The sequence below is a fragment of the Trachurus trachurus genome (assembly GCF_905171665.1).
Source record: "Trachurus trachurus genome assembly, chromosome: 12".
In the NCBI taxonomy this organism is placed as follows: Eukaryota; Metazoa; Chordata; class Actinopteri; order Carangiformes; family Carangidae; genus Trachurus; species Trachurus trachurus.
In genome coordinates, this window is record NC_139908.1 from 6,415,803 (window position 1) to 6,435,284 (window position 19,482).

A 19,482-nucleotide genomic window follows, 5' to 3' on the forward strand; every position below is an offset into this window, starting at 1 on the left:
TTTTCTTTCTTATTACAAGCACAAAAACTTTGCTTTCAGTGGCAGATTTTTCTACTTATTTCAAGTGAAAATTAGTTTGAAACAAATGAAAATGATCTAAAAACAAGTTCATTTTTAGGTGATGATTCTTATTTTAAGTGGAAAGAGATTAGTTTTGACAAGAAATTAGACATTTTGACAAGAAATTAGACAAATATTCTTGGAAAGATTTTGAGTTTTTGTAGTGTACTCTTCTATAATCATGTTAACACATTTACATTGTACTACTTTATACACATTTCTATAATCATGTTAATATATTTAGGTTGAATGATCTTGTGTAATTCTTTGTATAACTGCTGTAATGATGTAATTGTTGTAATAACTGTTTGATTTAATGTGGACCCCAGGAAGAACAGACTATAAATAAACTGTACAACCAGGATGGAGGTTGAATTGTGTTTCTAAATGACGTTTCTCATTGTAACACAGGGTCCACCCGGCCCACCTGGTCCCAGAGGCCCCTCCGGACCCCCGGGAGCCGACGGCCCTCAGGGACCCCCTGGTGGTATTGGAAACCCCGGCGCTGTTGGAGAGAAGGTAAAACATGGTTTCATCATTTGTTCTGCACCAGTTTTTAATGTGTAAACACAAAACGTCTCCACAGTCACATTAACTCCTTTTTTTAGTTTCGTTGTTTCGTTCTCTTCTATTTTCTCTGACATTAATTGTTCTGTCGGTCATTAACTCTTTTTTAATCACTTTTTCTGTGAACAACGGACAAAATTAAAATTTTACTTACAACTCCAGAGATATATAACTCAATTTCATTCACATAATTACACACAGAAACGCTGATTTCATTGTCTCCTGGAGACTTGTGCTGCTGCCCATGTGAATGTTGTTGTTGTTATTTTGACGGCTGTGTAATTATGATACGTATGCGTTTCTCTCTGCTCTTCCTGCTGCGTCCAGATAGGAACAGTCTCTGTTGCTTTTTAACATGGATGAGAGGAGCTGTTGTTGTGGTGTTGTTGCGTAGCCAAAGCCGAGACGCATTCATCCAAATGACACTGTATTCATGCCTTTTTTTATTTTTTATTTTTTCCAAGCAGCAACAAAAATATTGAACACAGACTCTCTCTTCCTCTCTGTGCATGTGAGGTTTTTTCATTTTTAGTTCATGCACATTTTTTCCTGAGAGTTCAACAACACAACAATACAACGGCGCTCCTAAGTGTCGCCTTATCCCCGACCGTTTTACTTTTAAAGGTCCAGTGTGTAAAATGACGGGAAAACAGTGACATCTAGCATCCCGATTCTATTATTTATTTATGAACGTGAAACTCTTGAAACGTGCTCTCTCGGCTGGGTTTTCCATCCCGTACAAACATGGCGGCGCAAGATGGCGACACTCTCTAAGCAAGACCCTTGCTACTGTAGCCTATATATAAAAGAAGAATTATAAGGCTATGAAAACCAAACAGATTTTATTTTATCCACCTTTTTCCGAACGTCATCTATGGTCAAAACCGGAAGCTGGTTTTGCACTTCCGGTGGAACTGTATGTTTACGTTTCCATGGTTTCAGTCCTTGTCATGTAGTTGCGGTAAATGCATGAATCTATTAACGCTAGATTATAACACGGATGTCAATTTGTGTGATATCCATTGTTAAAAGCTGGTGTGATGATCCATGCGTTTTACAGATTTTTATTGAAAAAAAAAAAAATCCATGCATTTGCCGCGACTACCGAAACCATGGAAAAGTAAACATAAAATTCCACCGGAAGAGCAAAACTGGCAAAACAGGCTACGTTTTTGACGTTCGGAAAAAGGTGGATATGTAGCCTATATATAAAAGAAGAATCATAAGGCTACGAAAACCAAACAGATTTTATTTTATAGCGATTATACACTCATCCGCTTTGCGTCGGGCCGAAGAACGCCCCTTAGCTGTGGTATAATGAGCATATACCACGGCCTGTCGTGATATATTGCTTAAATATATACAGTATATAATCATTGGTAGTATATTCAGATTTTGCGAAAAAATATTACACACTGGACCTTTAACTCCCGGCCTGCTGCAGAGCGACAGATACACAGAGCATCTAACTAAGCAACGCTAAGATGATGAATGCATTTATTGAGGGTGCCTCTCATAACATCATCATCATCTCCCCACTCTTTGTTATTTGTTGCTGCTCTTTCTCTCATTCGGAGCGGCCTGCTCTGTGGTCAGCGCTCTGCAGCAGCTAGACCGCTCCGCACCGCAGCGCTGCGCACTCTCAGCTCGCTCCCTGTCCGTAGCAGTGATGGTGTGATTTGTTTTTCATCAGGTTCAGTCAATAGAATCACCTTTGTGCTCCTTCATAATCTCCCCGAGGAGTTACAGTACGCTGCCTGACTGTCCTCCTCCTGTGCAAACAAACACGCCACTCTCTCTTTCTCTTTCTCTCTCTCTCTCTCTGCTAACCGTGCTTCAGCTGATCTGGCATTTTATTACTCGGCCCTGGGAGCTGGCACAAGACTGAGCTCCGTCTTTTTTCTTCTTCTTTTTTTTGCGAACACACCCTTCATATATACCAGTGATGAGCAGCTGTCCGTCACGCCCCCACCCGCCAGCATCAGCAGATTCTAAGCGTAATAAGGAAACAGTCACGGCCGAGGCTTCTCCAACGCAACACAGCAGCGTTAAAGACGGCGTTCGCTCCTCATACAGGAGGATCAGTCATGCTTTTAGAGGATCTCTTGACAGCAAGAGAAAGAGAGAGAGACGTTGTGGAAGAGAGCCAAGCAACCATTTCTAAAAAAGTATTGCTGGATGTTCACAATACAGAGCAGAGCGGCCGTTCATGCTACAGAGGAGCTAGAGTAGATATGCTCATCAGAACACATCACGGTGCAGCAGCAGAGCTCTGCAGAGCCGCGCCATCGATCGATCGCTTCCCCTTAAACATGACACGGGCCAATATTTCTGAGTGAAACAGGTGTGGCAGGGTGCGTCTGCAGGAAAGAGCCTCAGGAGGAGGAGGAGAAGGAGGAAGAGGACGGTTAGGGCCCATGTGACAGTGAATAACGATAGTGTCCGGCAGCGAATAGAATAGGTGAGTCAACAGGGCAACTATCCAGAGAGGAGGACAAGATATACGAGCAGGGTCCGGGGAGAAGAGTGAGGTCAGCGGCTCTGGGTCACCCAATCCCCTTCCTCTTCCCCTTCCCTTCCCTTCCCTCCGCCCTGATGGATTGAAATCTCTGGTGTCATCTCTTTCTATCCCCATTAGGCTGGACAAGGGCAGCGGGACAGTGAGAGCTGCTGTAAATGATGGGGGTTTTTAGATCCACCAACAAATCACCTGTCTGATAACGTACGTCTCACCCGCTCTTTTTCTTTTTCTTTTTCTTTTTCTCTTATCAGGGAGACGCTGGTGAAACAGGAGAGCCAGGTCTACAGGGAGACGTTGGCCCACATGTGAGTTATCAGATTTTATTCTCTCCTTTTTTTTCCTTTTTTTAACATGATAAGAAAAAGTAAAGGAACAGTTGGTTCAGATCAGTGTTGGTCGCCATCACAGATAATTTGTTTATCTCCAGTCACTGTAAGGAATAAAAACAGGCTGGTTTTTTTTTCTCTGAGGTGGAAATTTCTCATAACTGTGTTTTATTTTTTTATTTTTTTATTTTTATTTTTTATTTTTTTAAACTCCAGGGTCCAAGAGGAGAACGAGGAGAGAAGGGAGAGTCCGGTCCAGCTGGTTCAGCTGGGCCTCCCGGTCCTAAGGGTCCCCCTGGAGATGACGGTCCCAAAGGAAGCCCTGTACGCTCAAGTCTCCTTTTTAAAAAACAAAACAAAAACAAAAAAAACACAACATATCGACCTGAAAATAAACGTATTATCTCTGTATTATCTTTTTTTTTAGGGTCCAAGTGGTTTCCCTGGTGACCCTGGCCCCCCTGGAGAGCCCGGTCCTGCTGTGCGTAGTTTTGTTTCTTCACAGCTTGTTGTTGTTTTCATTGTTGAAGTAATGCGTCATGTCTGAGGTTTCTGTTCTGGTTCTGGTTCTCTTGCAGGGTTTAGACGGTCCATCTGGTGACAAGGGAGACGACGGAGAGGCCGGTCAGGCTGTGAGTGTTGATGACGCTGCTCTGCTTATGTTGTAAAAAAAAATTGCACATTTTCCTTTTAACTTTCTTTTAATTTTCACCCTCTGAAAATTTTAACCTAGGGTTCACCTGGACCCACCGGAGAGTCTGGTCCCTCTGGACCTCCAGGAAAGAGAGTGAGTCTCTCCTCCTCAGATTTTTTTTATCAACATGCTAAAATATTCAGTTTTTGCACTCTGCAATATTAATCTCTGTCATCTTTTTTTTCGTAAATAGGGACCCCACGGAGTGCCAGGCCCTGAGGGAAGACAAGGAGAGAAGGGAGCCAAGGTAACGCATCCAACAAATGATGCAGACGCAGACTTTATACCAAATGAGCAAAAAAATCAAATGCTTCATGTGTTTTCATGTTTTTATTTTTGTATGACAGGGAGAGTCTGGATTGGAAGGTCCCCAAGGAAAGACAGGTCCCGTTGGTCCTCAAGGATCACCTGGCAAGCCCGGTTCTGAAGGCCTCAGGGGTATCCCCGGCCCAGTCGTAAGTAAAAAAAAAAGTGTTTCTCGCCTCCAGCTCGTGGAGAGTTTGTGATAAAAGAGTCGGAGACGAGACGAGGTGAACGACACTTTGTCTAATTGGTGTTTCTGTGCAGGGAGAGCAAGGGTTACCTGGACCTTCAGGCCCAGACGGACCCCCTGGACCCATGGTGAGTAGAAGCGGCTCTTTGACCCCGAGTTTCTTCTCACAGAGTCTGCAGCTGCATCTGCACTGCAAAAACTCAAAATCTTTCCAAGAATATTCGTCTTATTTCTTGTCAAAACGTCTCATTTCTAGTCAAAACTAATCTCTTTCCATTTAAAATGAGACTCGTCACCTAAAAATGAACTTGTTTTTAGATCATTTTCACTTGTTTCAAACTAATTTTTACTTAAACTAAGTGCAAGAATCTGCCAGTGAAAGCAAGTTTTTTGTGTTTGTAATAAGAAAGAAAAACTTGCTCCACTATCAGATTTTTCTACTTATTTTAAGTGAAAAATGCTTGAAAGAAGTAAAAAGTGTCTAAAAAAAAAGAAGAAGCTACTTTTTAATGTGATGAGTCTTATTTTAAGTATAATGAGATTTGTTTTGACTAGAAATAACATAAATATTCTTGGTAAGATTTTGAGTACTTGGAAATTAGCTTGATAGTTAGAATTGGGTACATTTACATTTTATTTTAAAATGTGTATCAATGTGCATTGTCCCTCTCCATCAAATAAAACTGAATTGAATTGAATTGAGTTTTTGCAGTGTGATCACCTGTCTCCTCCTCCTCCTCCTCCTCCCACAGGGCCCCCCTGGTTTACCTGGACTGAAAGGAGACTCAGGTGTCAAAGGAGAGAAGGTGAGCTCCTCCAGCGTCTGCACTCACTCAGCCCAGTAGTGTTTCCAATGAGCAGCAGAAACTACAGTAAATAAATACTGTAACAAAGACGGATGGATGTAATTTACTCACAGGCTGATTAGATGTGTTGTTTGCCTGCAGCCATCAGATCATTACTCTAATGATCAGAGCCTGTGCCAGATAGATATATTATAGGACTAATGTTTGTGATGCTGCGTTATTGACTGTTGTATTGATGATAATAATGTGTGTGTGTGTGTGTGTGTGTTCTCCGTCCTCAGGGTCATCCAGGTCTTATCGGTCTTATCGGACCCCCAGGCGAGCAGGGAGAAAAGGGCGACCGAGGCCTCCCCGGTCCTCCAGGATCGTCCGGTCCCAAAGGAGACAACGTAAGCCAATCGCAGCGCTCAGAAAAAAATAAAAAAGGATCCCACACATGCCCACATGTTGTATTTTTAATTCTGCATGCACCAAACCAGACGGTGCGTGTTGCAGGAGAGTAAGAGCCACGTGTGCCAAGCCAGCAACCGTCCCACTGAAAGTTATTGATTTATTTCTGTGGTCGTGTTGTTGCTGTTGTTTTAATTTAATAAAAGTGGTGTTAATATCTGTTGCATCAGGAGTCAATATATCTTCTATTTAGGTTGTTCGGTTTGATCTCACACTCTTCTCCTTCTTCAGGGTATTGCTGGTCCCTCAGGTCCCCTCGGCCCCCTGGGTCCTCCTGGATTACCTGTAAGCCTCCGCCTCATCACATCCACCACCACAGCATGTGTGTGTGTGTGTGTGTGTGTGCACCAGACTCAATGTAATGAGTGCATTGAGCTAATATTGATTATCCCTGTGTGTGTTTTTTATTTAGGGTCCTCCTGGTCCCAAAGGAGCTAAAGGTTCATCGGTAAGTGTTTTTTGCAAACGACGGTTCAACTTTCACCAATAAAAAAGAAGTATAGCTCTGGAAAAAAATAATCAAAATGATCAGTTCCTCTGGTTTTACTATTCATAGCTATGCGTTTGGGTAAAATTAACACTTTTGTTTCATTCTATAACCTACTGACAACATTTCTCCCAAATTTGAAATATAAATATTGTCATTTAGAGCATTTATTTATTTGCAGAAAATGGCAACAGGTCAAAATAACAGTCAGTTCTGGTGTTTTCAGACCCAAGAAAACTAGTTCATATTCATTTTAAAACAACACAACACTACTTTTTAAACTTAGGAGAAGTTTAGAAATCAAAATTGGTGGAATAATCCCAATTTTTTTTAAATTTTATTTATAATCTTCCTCATAATTAAATATGATTTGGTTCAGGTGATCAGCTAAGTAGAGTGAGGTGTGCTTGTGTTGGAGTTCAATAGACACTGGAATCGATGGCTGCCTGCCATACATGCAGAGAAGCTGATTTATTAAGAACATTTTGGAGTGGTCTCTTTATTTTTTCCAGAGCTGTGTATATATATATATAAATATTGTGTGACGTTCAAGGTTAAACATGTGTTTGTTTGTTTGTTGTTTTCCTCTTCAGGGTCAAACTGGACCAAAGGGAGAGTCCGGTGTCCCAGGACCCCCTGGCCCTCCTGTGAGTTAACGCCCTTACACTCTTCTTTTGAACTGTGTCGTCACGTTGTATGTTGTGTAAATGCGAGGTCATTATCTCTCCTCTTCCTCCTCCTCACCTCCATCTCGTCTCTCTTCCTTTCATCTCTCCATCACAGGGCCCTCCCGGCGACGTCATCCACCCACTCCCCATGCACGCTCCCATCAAGGGCAGGTCGCGCAGGAACATCGACGCCAGCCAGATGGTGGACGACGCCGCCATGGACGCCAACTATAAGGACTACGACGACGGCATGGAGGAAATCTTCGGCTCGCTCAACTCGCTGAAACTGGAGATCGAGCAGATGAAGCACCCGCTGGGCACGCAGAACAACCCCGCTCGTACCTGCAAGGACCTGCAGCTCTGCCACCCTGATTTCCCCGATGGTTTGTATCATCTTCCATCTAAATGAGCCCCCCCCTCGCCCCCCACCCCCCCTTTCTAGTTATTAATTTCATGCACATGGCAGCTTGGTAGAGATGTTGAGGAAAGGACAACACTGATAGATGCTGCACATACGCCTCCGAAATGTTGATTTAAGCTGAATTGTGCACATTTCATTTCATTTCGTTTCGATTTATTCCACTCATGGTTCACATGATTGCACATATTTACATGATGTACATATAATCACCCGACATGAAAAGGAGCAGGATGAAGAAAAACTTGTGGTACCTGCTCCTCTCTATAGGTATAATTGCACTGGCTTAGTATCAACACCAATATTATACACTATTTCAAAAAATTAAAGATGATGAAACATATGATAGTAACAAGAAAACAAACAAACAAAAAAACAAAAAAATAACAATGGACATAGCTTGTCTATCTATCTTTTCTTTTTTCATAATGTGCATGAAAAATAATCACATTTAAAGGGATAGTTCAACATTTTTGGCAAATTGGCCCATTGCCATAATCCCTATAGTCATAGCAGCAGGTTCGTTACCTTTAATTGTCGGTGCAAGCTATTTTTACAAGATTTTTACGAGACAGAGTTGTTTTAGAGGTAAATGCAGAGACTGCTTGCTGAAAAACTGCCCCAGACGGGAACGTGCATCGGCGGTTTTGGATGAATTTACCTCAAAAACAACTCTGTCTGGTAACGTTCTGTTATTATCTCATAGCGTGGTGAATGTGCAGGTCACAACTTGTCCACCAGAGCGTTTTGGAGTTGTTGGATTGTGTATTTGATGAGTTTGATGAGAGAAACCAAGAAATCCCATTAGCCTCCGTAGCGTAGCTCTGAGCAGCTCACGGCTCTGCTCCGCCGTTCTAAAAATAGCTTGCACCGACAAATAAAGGTAACGAACCTACTGCTACTGTATGACTATAGAGATTATGGCATTGAGCAAATTTGCCAAAATGTTGAGCTATCCCTTTAAGTTAAAGTTTTCAAAGATTTGATGACATCCCCATGAGCCACAGATAATCGTGTCTGACTTTTTATAGACCTAACGATGGAGAAAATAATAATTAGTAAAAAAAAAAAAAAAACCCTCTTTAATCATGCTGCAGTTTGAATATTTTAGCAGTTAATTTGTCGTAGCTGCGCGACACGCACATATGGACGAGTTAATCCAAGTATTTCCATTTCTGTATAAGAATATAAATACGTCTTTAAATGCTGAATTTAATAGAAAACACCAACAATTGAGGATTAGTTGTGAACTGAGTGAGGAAGTATGAAATTGGTTGATTTTTAAAGAAAATGTTTTCACTGCACAACATCAAGTGTAATATAAAGATACTGTACATAATAGAGTGATAGAGAAGATGACAGAGACATGGATGATACTTGATGTCAATGACAAAGCCTTGACCTGCAGGAGAACAGTGGAGGCTTCACTATAATTGCACTCGTCTCTCCCTCTCCTCCTCTCTTCTTTTCCTCCCTCTCCTTCTCTCTCTCTCTCCATCTCTCTCTCCATCTGGTCAGGCGAGTACTGGGTTGATCCAAACCAGGGCTGCTCTCGAGACGCCTTCAAGGTTTACTGCAACTTCACAGCAGGTGGAGAGAGCTGCATCTTCCCAGATAAGAAATCTGAAGGGGTAAGTCAGGCCTGGCATGTGCACAAAACACAACACAACACAACACACAAAGTGTTGTTTATGATTTGATTGACAGTGAAGCAGTGTAACCATAATATTCATAATAATATATATTTTTTTTACCTCACATGTGGGACTAACTGTATAAATAACCTGCACATCTCCAGACAGCACCGTTTCTATTGTAGCTACTCATGTACCTGCATAATGAGCCTGCATGGTTGTACCTGGTGTGTGTGAGTGTGTGTGTGAGTGTGCGTGTGTGTGTGTGCGTGTGCTGTTATTATTATTATGAGGAAGGAGAAGAAGAAGAGGATGTGGGAGATGACTCAGCACCAGGACTCCCCTGCATCTCCCACGAGGACCCGGAGTTATTTTACAAACATGCTAAAGCTCAGTTTAGTTCTGACACGTTCGACTCTTTACTCATCCGTTGCAGCCGTTTGCAGACAGAACGCCAGTTAAAGACTTCATCATCGTCACCTTGTATAAAAAAAAAAAGAGAAAAAAAAGACTTGGCAGGTGACAGGAGCAGCCAGACGACTTTCCGGGGTTCATTATGCAGGAGTGTGTGTGTGTGTGTGTGTGTGTGTGTGTGTGTGTGTGTGTGTGTGTGTGTGTGTGTGTGTGTGTGTGTGTGTGTGTGTGTGTGTGTGTGTGTGTGTGTGTGTGTGTGTGTGTGTGTGGAGGAGCGGAGCGGTGCAACAGCGGGAACACACTTGTCTCTGACAAGTCGGCGGTTGTGTAACCGCACCGAGCTACAGCCATTTTAATGATCCCACTCACCGAGCCTCAGAGGAGCAGGAGTTTGTTTAAGCTCAGAATAATGAAACAGACTTTTTATAGCCGCCTGCTGCTGCTGCTGGTGCTGGAGATGATGATGATGATGATGGTGATGATGATGAAGATGGTGGTGATGATGACGATGATGATAGATGACGGGCGGCTCGGTATCGCTGCAGATTTACTGAATCGATTTGATACGATATTGATTCATTTCAGTTTCAATACCAACTTTACTCAGTTGAAAAGAGATTTTCACAGAACTCAGGCTGGAACTTCTCTAACCTGGTGTGTTATTAGAAATATTCATGTTTACATTAAGAATTAGGGACGCACTATGACTCCTTTTTTTTCCACCAATACGATAACTTCCTGCTTCTCATGACCAATGCCAATACAGATAACCCATAACATTTATATACAGTACACACCTGAGGTTGGTTAAGATGTAAAAATGAGTCAAGATGAATTTAACATCACAGCTCCGCCTCTGACTTTACATAATAGTATAATCAACATCACTTCTGTTGTAATTTCAACAAAAACAACAACAGTTGTGACAAAAATCAACATTTATTATTGTTTCAAATCAACTCAGGGATCATACAGACTGAAAATGAGTGAAATAAGGCGATGATGACTGGTTAGAATTGGTTCTACGAATTGGCAAAAACTTTCATTATCGGACTTATTCGTGTATTTTGGCTGATAATTATTGACCGATAATTTTCTGTACCAATAGTTATTGTGCATCCCTATTAAAAATGGACTCAAAAGCAGTTCCATTAATGCACATATATTTACCATGACCCACTCCAGAAGTAAACAGTGCAACTCTTCAGTACAGTTGTGAGGTGATAGTTCGAGAACTGTGATCAATGTGACACAACAAGATGTAAACAGCAGCGTGAGATCTGTGATCATGGCTCTTAAATCTCGTGCAATCGTAGGGAAACAGGAAATGACACGTTAAAAGATCGATCCAAAGGATTTTATGAATCGATATCAAACGGAAAATCAATTTTTTTGTGTCTTTGGGGGTGAAAAGAAGAAGCCAGAGACTGAAAACACTCCCAAAGTTATTATTATTATTATAAGAGCACATAGTCATCCTGTCACTGTACCGTGCAGAGAGCCAGACGTTGCTGTCACTGACTGTAGGGAAACAGAAACTCGCTGTAAGGACATATTCCTCGGAGCGGGTCACCTTCAAGGCAGCGTGAGTCTAACGCACGATACCTGATCTCCACTCCGGCCCGTCATTCATTAACCCATTAAGCTGCTGATGACACCTCCGTATCAAACCCCCTGCTCCTGTAATTATAGAGGAATTCATCATTGTCATGCCGGAGCCCATTAGAGCCACAGCCGCCGCCGCCGCCGTCAGACGACTCTCAGCTTTTAACGGCGAATAACAAAGTTAGTGTAGCGCTGGGCTCAGCCGTGGTGAGCAGCGGGGGAGAGAGGCAGAGAGGCCGCGGTTCTAGGAGCTCCTCGCAGGCGATCATTTCTTAATTAATCACTGTGTACTCATGAATTTTTCAGCAGCAATTAGCTGCCAGCTTCAGTTTGTACTGTACAAAATGGCATAATGACTCGTTAAAACCTCCCGCTGCCCTGGTCCGGTTTGGTGTTTTCAGGTCCGGACCGGAGCGAAGATGTGTTTCTGTCTTGTCTGTGTCTTCTCTCTTTAACACGCTGCTGTTTCTCCCTCCTCCACCTTCTCTGCTCTCTGTTGATCCGTTGCCCCCAGGTTAGGCTCACATCCTGGGGAAAGGAGCATCCCGGCTCCTGGTTCAGTGAATTCAAACGTGGTAAACTGGTAAGCCAGACTTCCGACTTCCCTCAGTCCCGTTCCCTTTTCCCTGAACGCCTCTTATATTTTACAGAGCAAAATGGCAAAATGGCCCAAAGACTCTCCAGGCACATGGTATAGTCACTACAAGAGAGGTTCCCTGGTAAGTGGCTCTGCATCCCCGAGGCTCTGCATGGTTCTTGGTTCTGGTTCTGCCCCACCTACACACATAAGTATATCATGTTGTGTACTGTTTGTCGGCACTGGCACCTTCTGCTCGTCCTGGTGCATGAGATAATTCAGCACGAGCCGCTCTCACCTTCAGTCCAGCAACACGAAGCGGGCCGATGCTCTTACGAGGAAATGGAGGAGAGGTGTGTGGTTGTAAGTGTGCACTGCAAAAACTCAAAATCTTACCAAGAATATTTGTCTTATTTCTAGTCAAAATGTCATTTCTAGTCAAAACAAATCTTATTATACTTAAAATAAGACTCATCACATTAAAAAGTAGCTCGTTTTTAGACACTTTTTACGTCTTTCAAGCATATTTTCACTTGAAATAAATAGAAAAATCTGATAGTGGGGCAAGTTTTTCTTTCTTATTACAAGCACACAAAAAAACTTGCTTTCACTTTTCTACTTATTTCAAGTGAAATTTTGTTTGAAATAAGTGAAAATGATCTAAAAACAAGTTAATTTTTAGGCGATGAGTCTTATTTTCCGTTGAAAGAGATTAGTTTTGACTAGAAATGAGACATTTTGACAAGAAATAAGACAAATATTCTTGGAAAGATTTAGAGATTTTGCAGTGTGTGTGTGAGGAAACAGAAACAGTGAGCTGCTGACTGTCTCCTCCACTCGTGCCGCCGCCGCCGCCACACCTCTGCTGCATTAAGAGAGCATCTTCCAAGAGTGACTGTTTGCCTCGACTCTGCCACGACTCAGAGTGAAAATACATACAATTTACTCTTCATATTCTTCTTCCTCACACATTTTTATCTCTCCAGGCTGTACTGTAGATCACATCAGCTTCCTCTGCCTCAGCAGGTTATCTATTCTCCACTAGGCGGGGTGAGCACAAGTGTCATCCCCACTCTGCTGCACTCACATAACCCCGACAACAACATCCTACAGTACCTCCCAATAAACACTACTTAGATCTGGCAGAGTGGCTCCGAGTCAAACAGGTCAGGCACTCAGTCACCACCCAGGGGCTTCTGGGTACTCAGTCACTGTTGACTTGCGGCTGTGATGATAAAGAGGTAATGTTTCTCCGGTGATGTCGGGCTGGATCCACACGCTGTGCAGAGGGAGGGAGGGAGGGAATGAAGAGCGGGACGGTGGGAAAGAAAAGCCGCTCTGAGGACGAAAAACCTCCGAATGGTTTTTTAAATTTGAGCCGCGGTGTCGACACTCAGATGTAAATAACATAACACAACAAAGTGTTTATACATTATGATAATGGTGCTTAATTAGTAACACTGTATAATAACTACACACTATTAAGCATTAGTTAAGCATGAAAAACTGCTCCTGCATTGATACTAATTAGTAAATCTGGATCAATAAGCTCATTTATGATGTGTTTAACGATTATGACGTCATACTTAATTAATTAAACATTCATAAATCAAGTTACAAACCAGTTATTTCGAAGATGTCAGTGCTTTCTGAGGTTATTTATGAAGTAAAAGTGACTGTATGTTACAATTATAGATGAGCTTATTAACTGTGTTTATAAATGACACACTAATAAGTATCAATGCAGCTTTATAATAATGAATTAGGTATTTAATAATGCTTAATTAATGTGTAGTAGTGTGTAGTTTATTATAAAGTGTTGCCTGTAGTAATTGTAGCAGAAACAGAATCTGCAGGATGATTAACAAGACAAGAGTGTCAACGCCCTGGTTTTGAATGTGCATGTGCAAAGAAGTGTGTGTGAGTGTAAGTGTGTGTGTTTGTGTGTGTGAGTGTTGTGGAAAAGAAAGCACACACCCAGACTGAGACTCTGGCTGCATGGCATGGACGCTGCATGCGCTCTCCGCTCAGTAAAGTCCCGTTTGTCTGAGAGAGACGAAGCAACCGTATGGATCTGATGGATTCCTGATGGTTGGTATGACGACCAGCGTCACTTTATGGACATTTTTAAAACAACAACAGCGACAACAACAACAAAAACCGAACTGTGACTGGTTCCAGACCTGCTGTGTGTCTTTTATCAACGAGGAGGATTACATTACAAAGCGCCATAATCAGCTTAATGTGGATGTCGCTCAGTTTCCCGTAACATGAGCTCAAACAGCAGAATTCTGGGTTAATTATAGGTTAATTACCTGGCAATTAACATATCATTACTGTAACATATTTCCCATTGAGATAATTACATTTTCATGATTTTTTTTTTGTGTGCTGTTTTTACCATAATTCGCTCTTATTGGTTCAATGTTTTACATAATTACACAATCAAGATTTCAATTAGGCATTTAGCTATGCTCATGTTTTATACTTTGAAGGCAGATTCTGCCACATTAAGCCCTGAACACCAGCTCAGCTCACAGGGAAATGTTCTGCACCCTCCCTCACCCCCAACCCCCCACCCCCCCTCTGTATGTAATACCATGATGCACCTGATCTGTTTTATAAAGAGCCTGGCCTGTGGCGCCAAGCTTATCTTTTTTTTTTTTAATGAGCACATATTTGCACATGTTACTGAAGAATACGGACGACAATATTCAATATTCCTTTTTCAGAGTCAATAAATCTCCATGAAAAGACAAAAACCAACAATGGAGGCTGATGTAGAGTTCCACTGTCTCTCTGTTTCCCTCTGTTTTGTTAGGATGAACATGAGCATTGTAGTTCACTTTGAAAGGATGACACTTAGTATACTGCTTTAGGAAACTATTATTATTTTATCTTGTTTTAAAGACTTCAGTAAGAATGAATAGGTTTCCGTCCAGTAGAAACTTGCGATGCTGAAACATAAAACCAAAAGCTGCAGTTCCTCTAACGGCCACTAGGGTGAGTCTCCAACATCCCCATAGACTCCCATGTTAAAATGTCCAACTTTACCGCAGAAATTAACATGTTTACCACCTGGTGCAGAACAGTTTTAGTTTCCCTGATAAAAAAAATCATATTTAACTCGACTGTTTACAGTAGCTATATTAATGTTTTTTTAAATTTTTTTTATTAATGCCACAAACCAGCATTTTGCCAAAGTCTGTAGCTGGGGATTAGGGCGGAGTCGGACGTCCAGCAGCTCTGGTTTTTGTCTTTTCATGGAAAATCATCAACAGTGAGAAAATCCTAGATTTTACAGCAGTGTTATCCTTAAATGATGAGACTAATGTTTTCCCTAAGTCAGTCCCAAACACACCATAAACTTGTGTTAGTTCAGTTGGAGCGTGGTGGTCCATGTAAATTGTGTCTCTTTCTGACTCTGTTGTGTATAAGAAAGACGTCCCAGGAATCTCAGCTCAGCGGTAAAAAAAAGAAAAAAAAAGAGGAAAAACAAATTACTAATCATAAATTAATTCAGAATGACTCCCAAGAGACAGACACACTGCTCAGAGCAGACACGACGAGTGTGTTGAGTAAATCTTGAGTATCTTCAGGACGTCCTTCCCCCTCGGTTCACTGGTCCCGTGTTAAAAAAAACTCTCTGATATTCAGCTTCCATCTGCATCTCTTTGTTTTCTCTCTCTTTGTGTTTCTCTGCAGCTGTCCTACGTGGACGCGGAGGGAAACCCCATCGGCGTGGTGCAGATGACTTTCCTGCGGTTGCTGAGCGCGGCGGCCAGACAGAACATGACGTACAACTGCTACCAGTCGGTGGCCTGGCACGACCTGGACCAGGACAACTACGACAAGGCCATCCGCTTCCTGGGCTCCAACGACGAGGAGATGTCTTACGATAACAACCCCTACATCCGCGCCGTGGCCGATGGCTGTGCGGTAAGTCGCAGAGAGTGTGTGTGTGCGATGTGATTGGCCGTCTTTACGCTACACACTGCAAAAACTCAAATATCTTACCAAGTATACAGTATTTGTCTTATTTCTAGTCAAAACAAATCTCATTATACTTAAAATAAGACTCATCATCACATTTTAAAAAGTAGCTTGTTTTTAGACACTTTTTAACTTCTTTCAAGCATATTTTCACTTGAAATAAGTAGAAAAATCTGATAGTGGGGCAAGTTTTTCTTTCTTATTACAAGCACAAAAAACCTGCTTTCACTGGCAGATTTTTCTACTTATTTCAAGTGAAAATTCGTTTGAAACAAGTGAAAATGATCTAAAAACAAGTTATTATTTAGGTGATGAGTCTTATTTTGAGTGGAAAGAGATTCGTTTTGACTAGAAATTAGACATTTTGACAAGAACTAAGACAAATATTCTTGGAAAGATTTTGAGTTTTTACAGTGCATGGTTCAAATGACCCCAGTTCTGACTTTTTTTTCGCTCTGAAGTGGCACAGATCGGATCTGGACAGGAAAAATATGCATCCGAATAGGAATCAGATATCTGCCAATACTGTACGTCTGTGATCTAAACAGACAGATAGAATATTTCCTGGCATTGCGAGTCGTACGTCATCATTTTGATGATAGCATTGATGTCCGATGTAGCAGCGATCACTGCCGCACACGCCCCCAGGCGTTAATCAGGGCCCTTCTTCTTTCTCCTCCGTTTTAATTAAAATGCAACCAAAAGTCTGTGCATTTTCATCAGCGTCCATGTTGTTTACCTGCATAGTTCACCGGCTTATATTCTACTTATCTTCCGCGTTGCTACCCAAATTGCGTCTGCGCTAGCGGGTTGTTTCACGCAAGATAAGCAGGTGTAAATGCAGATATCAGATAAAAATGCCATGGCCTCTTTTTGGTGCCAGAGAGGCTGCATATTACACAAACACTATATAAATAGCTGTGATCATGATGATTAGAAAAGAAAAGAAAATGCATTGATCACCGAAATTGCACAATAATAGCAGGACTTGAACGCAGACTGGGACTTTTAGTCTTTCAGAGTTGGCCACGTCAGCACTGCTCCATCTTCACGCGGGCACCTCGCAGCCGCATCATTACGCGGCCGCTGTGGCATTTGCCCATATTGCCCTATGGCCAGTCCGTCACTGGATATGGGTCACTTCTCATAGAACATATAAACCAAGGGTGTCAAATGTGTGGGATGAATTTGCAAAGCAAATAGAAGACAGAAGAGACCTAATATTGTTGAAATTTCATGATTTTTTTCTCAAGAAATTTCAGGTTCATAATGTTTTGTAAAAGGATAGTTGATAAACTGAAACACTCTGTATTTTTTAGTGAGTGTAGTTGTAATTTTTTAATGAGAGTAGTTTTTAGTGAGTGTTAGTGAGTTAACTTTTTAATAATCTTTTAAGTCTGACCTGGGGGGAACTCCGCACAAGAATTCCTATTGTACCCAGCTTGCTGTGCACAAAATGGCGAAATAAATGTATTGAATCTTCTTGAAACTTAAGTAGAATTCTCATAGGTAATAATGGTATTATTTCACTCGCCCGGCCCACTTGAGATCAAACTGAGCTGTATGTGGACCCTGAACTGAAATGAGTTTGACACCCCTGATGTAAACAGACAGTCAATAAGAATCGGATACAGTATATAGGCAACACATCAGAACTGGGCATCGAGACCTGTGGTGTAAAGACGGCCTTTTGTCGTGATGTTTGTGTTTCTGCAGATTGTTTTCCTGTCACACTCACTAACTCCGCCTCCTGCTGTGTCTCTCCCCAGTTGAAAAAGGGCTATGAAAAGACAGTACTTGAGATCAACACACCAAAGGTGGAACAGGTGCCGTTTGTGGACATCATGTTCAACGATTTTGGCGGCCAGACGCAGAAGTTCGGATTCGAAGTGGGCCCTGTCTGTTTCATCGGCTAAAGACTGTTTACTGAGCAAAAAAAATTTTTTTTTTTGTTTTCTCAAAAACGAAACATTTGATGAAAAAGAAAAGAATAGGACAATTGTATTTGTAAAAAGAAAAACAACAAAAAAAACAAGAGCAACTTTTTTCCATAAAGCAACAAGTATGAGTAAAAAAAATAAACAAAAATCAAGTTGAGAATACGGTGAAATTCTTTTTAGGAATAGAGGAAAACAAAAAAAACGAAATAACCTTGAAACCTCAGTGTGCCTTCTCCATCACATGCAAGTTTTGAAACTGGATGTCAGATCCTGCCTCCTACACAACACACTTGCACACACACACACAAACACACACACACACACACACGCCTAGCCCCCACGCCATCACACTTAATTCGTCTGGTTCCCAAACATGGAAGGCGACCCTGAGAGCTGCAGCCCATCCAGACGCTCGCAGTATTTTCTATTTTTTTTTTTTTTTTTTTTTTTGCCACGGACTCCATCTGATTCAGCTCCTCTCTCTTCTTTAGGTCTGATCTCATCTCCCTGGCTTCTTTTTTTTTTACTTTTTATTTTTGGTTTCCACTTTGTCTTTTTTTTTTTCCTGGTTTGTTTTTTGCTCATTCACTACAGGAGCTTTTTATTTTTTTTTTGTTTGTGCATAATTGTCTCTGCCATTCTCTTGGAATGGATCTTATATAATATAAATATATATAAATAATTTTTATGTTTGTAAGTACATTCTGTATATTTTTTTTTTCTCCTGGTAATGTTTTATTGCTTCTGGCTTCAAAACGTGCATGTGACTTTATATGAATTGTGAGGTAGGAGACGATGGATACAGGGATCAAACATCCAACAACAGTTGTAGAAAATATCGAAAAAGTGAGGAAATTTGACTTGTAAATTGAGAAAAAAAAAGAAAAGAAACACACACATTCACATATTCACACGGAAAAAAAAAACACAAAATAGAAAAAGAAAACTAAATTGGAGAAGTCCTGTCTTGTTGCAGTTGTGGAGCACATCTTGTTGTAATTTAAGAACAGAATGGAAATAAAAGACGAAAACAAGCTCTGTGATATTATTATGTGACAGTTGATTTGCATAACAAACAAAAAAGCAGTAATAATACATTCCTCCTCTTGTTGCCCTCTGAACAGAAACACCTACCGCGGTGGTGATATCATTAACTTAATAAACAGCTTCTTCTTCTTTTTTCTTTTTTTTTTTCCTATTTTTTGTTCGTGTTCCTGACATACTCATCTATCTGACTATGCAATGGGAGATGATACACATTTTTTCAAATGAAAAACAAAGAAATCAAAACATAGGTGCTATTTTCTCTCTTCTGTGGTGCTATGTATTTTTCTAGTTTGTGTTGTTTTGAATGAAAGGAAATTTGTGGTGATGATAATCCATCACCAGCAGCCCCCAACCCCACCACCCAACCCCCCCTTTGACTTTAAACCACCACATCTGGCGCAGGTGGATCTTTGCTGCATCCATTTTCTTTTTTATTTTAAACGTCCAGCATGCCGTTTCCTCCCCCCTTCCGTATCCACTCACATGGCTGCGGCGTTATGTTATCTCCTGCTTCCCCCCTTGGCGGACCACACATATTAAAAGAAGAGGAAAAAAAAGTGTCTGACACTTTTTTTTTTAAACCAAATGTTGGAAAAAGGAAAAGTGAGAGGGCGCTGTTGGCTTTTTTTTTTTTTTTTTTTTTTTGCATCATTCGCTGTTAGACGCTGCATCTTCTCTCGCTGGCGGATCATCAGAACTGATGGAGTTGGCAAGTTGTGATTGATTGGGCCAAAGCACCTAAAGGGGGATACGATACAATACGATACAAAACGGTCCGATGT

The 19,482-nt window shown here is 41.4% G+C and overlaps 1 protein-coding gene across 1 annotated transcript in view; it reads left to right on the plus strand.

Annotated features, from left to right (window-relative positions):
• LOC310994918 (uncharacterized protein) overlaps nt 1-18,054 on the plus strand; it is a 45,215-nt gene extending 27,161 nt beyond the window's left edge. The window contains exons 41-59 of the mRNA XM_083983823.1: nt 472-579; nt 3,400-3,453; nt 3,691-3,798; nt 3,902-3,955; nt 4,053-4,106; nt 4,208-4,261; nt 4,362-4,415; nt 4,516-4,623; nt 4,736-4,789; nt 5,414-5,467; nt 5,749-5,856; nt 6,149-6,202; nt 6,330-6,365; nt 6,998-7,051; nt 7,188-7,455; nt 9,009-9,121; nt 11,658-11,726; nt 15,426-15,659; nt 17,483-18,054. Of these exons, the coding sequence (XP_083839949.1) occupies nt 472-579; nt 3,400-3,453; nt 3,691-3,798; nt 3,902-3,955; nt 4,053-4,106; nt 4,208-4,261; nt 4,362-4,415; nt 4,516-4,623; nt 4,736-4,789; nt 5,414-5,467; nt 5,749-5,856; nt 6,149-6,202; nt 6,330-6,365; nt 6,998-7,051; nt 7,188-7,455; nt 9,009-9,121; nt 11,658-11,726; nt 15,426-15,659; nt 17,483-17,629 (1,785 nt within the window). The 3' untranslated portion in view covers nt 17,630-18,054. The remainder of the gene's footprint in view (nt 1-471; nt 580-3,399; nt 3,454-3,690; nt 3,799-3,901; nt 3,956-4,052; nt 4,107-4,207; nt 4,262-4,361; nt 4,416-4,515; nt 4,624-4,735; nt 4,790-5,413; nt 5,468-5,748; nt 5,857-6,148; nt 6,203-6,329; nt 6,366-6,997; nt 7,052-7,187; nt 7,456-9,008; nt 9,122-11,657; nt 11,727-15,425; nt 15,660-17,482) is intronic.
• Nucleotides 18,055-19,482: the final 1,428 nt, after the last annotated feature.